Source organism: Anser cygnoides, chromosome 7 (assembly GCF_040182565.1).
Source record: "Anser cygnoides isolate HZ-2024a breed goose chromosome 7, Taihu_goose_T2T_genome, whole genome shotgun sequence".
In the NCBI taxonomy this organism is placed as follows: domain Eukaryota; kingdom Metazoa; phylum Chordata; class Aves; order Anseriformes; family Anatidae; genus Anser; species Anser cygnoides.
In genome coordinates this window covers 36729211-36736369 of record NC_089879.1, presented here as the reverse complement: position 1 = coordinate 36736369, position 7159 = coordinate 36729211, and the positions used below count along the sequence as shown (strand labels likewise).

Genomic DNA, 7159 nt, shown 5'->3' with positions numbered 1-7159 from the left:
CCATGTCTTCAAAAGGCTTCAAGACTGAAATCTACTGTAATGTGAATGAAGTATAAATTACAATGAAATGTTAACTCGTGTAAATCCTTATTAACGCTAATGGAGAACTTCAAAGCAAACCCAGCTCCTCCTCCGCTGCACTGCTGCTTTGTGAGGTATAAAGATTGTGCTAGCACTGTTGGGTTTTAAATGTGACTTTCTATTTGATCTTTTTACATTACAAAATTTTCTCTTTGTTGCCAGTGGAGGTCTTTGGCAAGATTTAGGAAAATCTGAACAGACAGTCAAACAGACCTCTAAAAGGATCTTAAATATGCTTATTTTGCAAAGCATTTGTGTACACTGAAATAGGGATTTCTACATTCCCATAAGCACTAGGTCGAATCAGCATCTGTGTCTCGGCCTCTCCAAGAATTAAAGGTGATAGAGGTCAGGGAAGGAAGAACTACAATCCACAAGTCGTCACCATTTACGTTTTGTAATAACTTTGCAAGCCTTCTCCAGGAGAGAGGAAATGATCAGGCCTGGTGCTTCAAGCAAGCAGAAATGTATTTACTCAATCTGGCAGGGAAAGTTTATAAGGTCATCTAATCAATAAATCAACGTAGTAGCAAAGGGCAAAAATAGATTTGAGTATTGCTTCATGGTTCACCATAAGGTAATTTTTAGGGAGAATAGTAGCATGAATTTCAAATTCTGTTTCTGTATTAAAAATCATGTTGGTTTAAGTAACTGATTAACTGGTCATAGGAAAAGTGACAACCTCAAAACAACCTAAAACTAATTTGTATCAATTAAGCCAAGCTATTTATTTAAACTAACTCAGTTCCCTGCTGCATTTAGAAAATAGCAATACAAGATGGGCTTAAATCAAATTAAGGGCATGCATGCAGGCAGGGAGTCTGTCAGTCTGGTTTTTTAGGCTTATTTTAAGTTGAAACTTTGAAATCTGGAACATAGACAAGACACCATATTCAGGTGTCAGCACCCTTACGCGGAGATGGATGGAAAGCATTACTTGGATTTCCTGGACCTTTGATACTTTCTTTCTCTGGACTAATCCTTTGTGAAGGAAGAGGCCAGAGAGGGTGGATAATATTTTGGCTTAAACCTGAGAAGTTGGAAGGAACAGGATAAAGGCAGGAGGACAGGCAGAGGGGGAAGATGTCCTTGCTCAGGTTCAAGTTGCTGGTGTGCGGGAGCAGTTGCCAGGCGTGGAGCTCAGCAATTTCCTTGCAGACTGAGAGGTGAAGAGCAGAGAGATGGTGCAAAATAAGCACTTTACATACTTAAAGCCAAAATGACTCCTTATACACGTCTTTTATGGATTTAACATCCACAGGCCCTTAGCGCAATCTGCATTTCTTGTGGGTGAGAGCTTGGAAACACATAGTGGGGAACAGGCAAACACATGCCAGTAGCTCCTCAGTAATGACAAATGCCTGGGCTCCTACCTGATGTTAAACCAAGGATGATTCAAAGCCACTTACACAGAACTAATGAGTTTATGCTTACAAAATACCTTGAAAATCTGTCTTCTTTCTTAATGTCCTCAATATACTATAATATACAATATCTTGTTGAAAACATATTTACACAAGAAAAGGCTTGTGAGTTTGCTGACCCTGAGACTTCATAGAGAGCTGCGCGGAGGAAGTTTATTCTGCTGGTGTGGGTGTTCAGGCTGCCACAGCTTTCTGTGGCAGTGCAACACTGAAGAGACTGGAGGAAGAGGAAGGTGTCTGCAGCAGTGCTTGGGCTTCTGACCAATTGCCCTCATTACATCACCAGGCCTGCACCACGACGAGCTTTTCATACGAAAACTGCAACCAAACTGAAGGTCATTTTACACACCTTAGTAAAGGGGTCTCAAACATACTGTACCACTAGATGCAGTTATTGAACTTGCCTTTGGTATTAGCACAAATAGGGAACAACCACAGTCCATCCTAACTGCTCCAGGGGAGTCATCTGGTAGCACCACGCTGGGCACAGCAGCTCTGCAGCATGTGGTGCTTATAGGGCTGATGTTTGGCAGTGCTTGTCTACAAGAAACTGAGCTACTACAGAATTAATCCATTGGCAGTTCTGTTGATTTTTTTTAATTTGATGCATAACTCTTTATCTTTTCAGTATGCACTGATCATGGGAAGTATTATAGGCACATGGATTATGAAGGCTGAAAAACTGAATGCAAATGGGTTTGCCCTTTCAGAAGTCCTTCTTTTGCTGTAGCTGAACATCCAAATTTCGCAGGTGTTTCAGAAAGCCACGGTTGGGTGAAATCCATCGATGTTCCTTCACTGTTTTGATGGCTTCAATCAATGGGAGGTGGTGATTTATCATGAGATATGCTAGGACAAGGGAAGCTGACCTGCTTACTCCAACTGCACAATGTACCAAAATTTTAGCTGGTCAAAAAAGGAAAAAAAAAAGGCAAATTATAACCATAAAAGTGAAGCAGCACAGTGGATGAAGTTTAATTTAAAGGGAAGGCAAACCCCTCCTGCCTTTTCCAGTGTGGTCAGAGCAACACAGCAAACAATTTATTTTTTACCCTTCCAATAGATGGCATGAACTACTAACAGTGAAGTCTAATTTGTAATTGTTCTAGCGACTTGAATGAGCAGTGCCATGAGGTCACAACCTGATTTCAGAAACACTGGTAAATCAAAGAGAACCCTGTTGAAGCAGTGATGTTGTTCTGTTGTGAACAAGAGGAAAACCAGACCCATTGCTTTCAGAGGGGCTTAATAAGGTGAAGAAGAATGCTACAATATGGCCTGAAAGGATGGCACTAACACATTAGCCACCAAGAAAAATGACTGGCCTAGTACCATTGCGTAATAAGGCAATTTGCTGTGGCTGTATTTCTTTTTTGAAGGCAGAGCATGTGAGACAGACTGAGGTAGATCCATTAATGCCAGTTTACTCATACTAAGGAATAATCTTTTATGTAATAGATACTAATTAGTATTTTATAGCACCAGTGCCAAGATGCTCAATCTCTTGTGCAACGTGCCATAAATCTCCTTGGGTAAAGGTGCATCTCCTGCTAAGGCGCATGCTCTGCAGGCCCTGTTCACATAGGAAGTTCACCTGCAGTGTATGGGCCTCTTCACAGGCCTTGTGGCTGGAGAAATCAGGACTTTTATCTCTTTATTCATGTGTTCTTACAAATACAGTTGCTATGAGAGGGTCTCAAAAGACTAGACCAGATAAAACTGTGTCCATATCAAATGTGTGTTCTTTCTTTTCCTTGTTTGAATAAGCCTTTCCTTCCAGATATTTTTCCCTCTACTCCTTCTCCTCTCTGCCTCAGTGTTTCTCCTTCACTGTCCATCCTTTTTCTCACATCAACTTTTTGCAGTCTTCCTTGATCTTTTGGGACCAACCTAGAGCTACACATGTGCTCTGCACACCCTCCCCTCACCACCCACCAGGCAGGTGACCAGCAGTCTGCGCACTGACTCATCTACCACTGAGCTTGTGGACCTGACCAGTTACAAGAGGCTGCCAACACATCTGAAATGCGAACAGTGATAATTTCATACCTCCCGGCGTATTCAAGGCTTTGTGGATAAATTCTGCCGCAGAGTAAAAGAACTGGCTTATATCAAAGCTGGGGAGGTCGTGGGCTGGTACACCATAGTAATCAATGGTAGCTCCGTAATAGTCCTGGCCTCCCTGGCTGTACACTGTGCCGTGGGCAGCGTTTAAAACATGGGTAACACCCATCTTCCACAGAATAAATCTGTTGTGAGCTGTTACTCTGAGGAAAAGACCAACACAAACAAATCAAGATGGGTACAGAGATATTCAGAGGGCAGGAACAGTCCTGTGATTGCATCTCCCAAGCCATGTGCTGGCACATAAGCCAGCGCATTGTTCCTGAGGGTTAACAAAGAAGCAAATACCCAATTAGTCATAATTTTATCTCAGAAACTTTGCTGTCTGCAGTTTAAATGACATCAGTCAGCAAAACCAAGAGCTACCTAATGCCTGACCGATGAGGGATAATAACAGGCTGAAAAGACAGAGCGTACAGCATGGCATTAGAGCAAAGTCAGTCTGTGCAACTTTACTTACAGGTCTCCCAAGAAGAGATTAGGCCATACTTCATCGACGTGGTTACAGGAGCGCTGCCCGGTATTGAGGAGCTGCTCCAGTTCTTTGAGGGAGGGGACGTCTCCTGTGCATGGCTCGAGGCCCAGGGGGCCCAGCGCCTCTGCCCCGGACATGTGCGAGCCCCGCTCCCAGCAGCCAGAGGCACCGTGCTGGGCGCTGGGGAGCTGCCAGCACCCGTAGCAGTCACGGGGTGCCGGGAGATGGGCTGGGGCAGGTGCTGGGCTACAGCTCCTGACACTACGCCCACGCTGCGGCATACCCCGAGCCTCCTCCCCAGGGCTGGCTGCTGGCTGAGGGGTTGGCCTGGTAGGCACCGGTGGTGGAAACAGATGCACAAACCTAATCGTGCCTTGCTGGTTCCAGTCTGCTCCCTGCCGTTCATCCCCAGACCCAGTGCTTGAGCCCACAGGACACCCACCGTCTACCCAGACATAGCTGGGATGGCCCTCAGGGATGTCCTCAGTGCTGCAGCGGCAGCCAGCCAGGTCTGACCGTGCATCACAAAGCCATAAAAGTCCTGATAAAGGAAAAATGCAAACCTGTCTGGGGCAAGATGCACGGCAGCTATCTCACAGTAACTCAGTGGCATTTAAAAGTGTAGCTGCGAAAGGGCTAGGAATGCACCAACATGTTCTACCAATGTGGTCACTGGGAAGCTAAACACCAAGTAGGTTAAGATATCTTGCCTATCACCAATAATCTAGAGAAATGCTATTTCTTGAAGACACTGGTTTTTCACCAAATGAAAGAATCTGAGCTCGTTTGTTATGTTTAATCTTTTCTATTGCAGTTGCTGCTTTCATCAGTGTATTAATACAACACACCTGTCACACATTGTACCATATGTTCCTGTGTTGAAAACAGAGCCAAGAACATGAGTGTAATGGTTGTCAGGTGAAACTTGTAAGCCTCTGCATTAGTTTATATGGCAAGGTCTGGAATTCATAGGTTGGAGGTTTAGCATGTTGAACTGTCATATTAGTGGATCCTTGCAGGTATGCTAGTGCTTGTGCTCTTGGTCTGCAGGCTGCGTGATTCCTGGCAGGGGACTGCAAAACTGTAATGAAGCTTCTGGGCAAAATGCATGAAATGCTGATGTTCTTCCTTTGTAAGCCTGGCAGCTGATATGAGATCCTCTACTAAATGAGTCCAGAAGGCAAGGTGATCCCAGAAGAGAGGTTTGGTGCTGACACCCCCCCTTCCCATCGAAAAAGGGTGGTGAACACAAGTGAAACCTTGGTAAGGGCTGACACACCTTTATTCTACATGCATTGCTGTACTATGATGGAGGGGTCATTTTATTTTATTGAAAGATGTATCACAGAGAGCAATTTGAAATTGAGTATTAATATCTGGACTATTTAACTGTGCTTAAGAGGACTCTGGATGATAGCTGGCCTGATTTAGCAGAGGAGAGGACTGCAAAAGTGGTTAAAGTTATACTTCAGGCACATGTTCTTAACACGTTATTTTGTTCTGGCTTGCTCTTGTTTTTTTCTTTCTGCAAAACAGCTTTTTAAACTGACTGATTTGTGTTCATGAAGCAAGAAATTTACTGACCCAGCAGGTGAAAATTGTTTAGTTCAGTCTTCTCAGGTTTCTGGGTGGAGACTCAAGTTGGGGTTTCACTAGCAATTTTGCTAATGTAAACCCAGCCCTTTTGTTGCCAATCAAGTTATGTCAGAAAGGTAACACCTGTGTTTTATTCTGGCCCTTTTCAGCACTAAAACTTTTATTGGCCTCTACCTCAAATGTACTGGCTAAGAACTCAGTGATACAAAAGCTGATGAGCAGAAAAATGTGACCTCCAGAAAAATGATATCTAAACACAGTGCGCCTGCAACATTGATATGGCATAAGGCCAGCTGCTTCAAAACCGTGTGACTCTATCAAAACTCTGGCCTTCCACTCCTAGCACCCTCTAAACCTTTAATAGCTCTGTGAACTTGACTTTGGTACAGCTGTGTTATGGACTCTTTCTTGCCAAGAACTGTCACTGAAAGAGGCAGGAGGCAGAGATTTGCTTTTCGGACAAGCTCCCTTACTAACACATAGGATGTAACCCTGCTAAAGAGGCAAACATTTCTTCCTGTTCCCTTTGCACTCTTGCCTGCTGTTCTGCCCTTGGCACTGGGCTTGGGTGGTCTCGGAATATTCTTCTCTTCCCATGTAGTCACACAGAATTTAGCCATCAGGTCTGCGGGCTGGCACAGGACTATCAAGCTCTGTTTTACTGGGATGTGTGTTAGCATTAAACTCCCAGGAGGCTGGGGATCCTTCTCAGCAGAAGTACCAACACTCCTAAGAAAAACTAAAGGCTTCTGGTAAAGTTCTTGTGGTAGCATTCAGGAAAAGGCCACGATTCTCTTTGTGAAGAATTGTTGTAGTTTAGTTCATATAAAGGCAGCCTCAACGCAAATGATTACAAACAAACAAAAACACTATGGAAAACATGAACTTAGTTTTGTCCTAAAATTTGGCAGCAGATTCCTTCCAGGTGTAATCTCTTGTCCAGGTGAGTTTGGCTCACTACAGCTTTGCCTCTTTCATGGTCCTTTTCAAGTGACTCAGAAAAGGTGTGAAAAGCAACAAACCTGGCCACTCTGAACAGAGAAGAAACTAGAAACTAGCTTTCTCTGCATCAGGGGCTTTCTGAGGTACCAAGGATTCCTGCATTCTGCTGACTGTTGGGACAGGGAGCAACCCTAAGCCAGACACCTTTGCAATTATGCGTGATCTTACAAATAGCTGCTATTTCAGCTGGAATTAATGCATGATTATCTACACCTAACAGAAGGCATCCTTTTAATTGTTTGACTATGCCTTTGTGATTATTTTGTAGGTAGTACGTGGTGCAGTAATCCAAATCAAACATTCCCTGGCTAATAATGTAATAGGTGGCACCAGTGTAAACAGCCGGAGTGCTTTACTAGTGTGCAGCGTGGCACTACCAGGAATATGTGCACTGGTCAAAAATAGGGCATGCATAGAGTCTCTCCTATTGAAAATGCTGCTATCAGTCCCACCTGAT

General features: G+C 43.9%; 1 protein-coding gene across 1 annotated transcript; it reads right to left on the bottom strand.

Annotated features, from left to right (window-relative positions):
• Nucleotides 1-2075: 2075 nt before the first annotated feature.
• DUSP13A (dual specificity phosphatase 13A) lies at nucleotides 2076-4292 on the bottom strand. The gene is made up of 3 exons (XM_013176335.3): nucleotides 4090-4292; nucleotides 3555-3772; nucleotides 2076-2411 (listed from the first exon to the last, which is right to left on the bottom strand). Exons 1-3 carry the CDS (start codon nucleotides 4239-4241, stop codon nucleotides 2212-2214), a joined length of 570 nt encoding a protein of 189 aa, XP_013031789.2. The 5' UTR covers nucleotides 4242-4292; the 3' UTR covers nucleotides 2076-2211.
• Nucleotides 4293-7159: the final 2867 nt, after the last annotated feature.

Bases quoted from the DNA above. Each gene is read 5' to 3' on its own strand.
- DUSP13A (XM_013176335.3), bottom strand. From the start codon at position 4,241: ATGTCCGGGGCAGAGGCGCTGGGCCCCCTGGGCCTCGAGCCATGCACA. The intron at 3,773-4,089 runs GTAAGTAAAGTT...TCTTTTCCTCAG, and splicing joins AATCTCTTCTTGGGAGACCT to AGTAACAGCTCACAACAGAT. The intron at 2,412-3,554 runs GTATGAAATTAT...TTTTTTGACCAG, and splicing joins AGCCTTGAATACGCCGGGAG to CTAAAATTTTGGTACATTGT.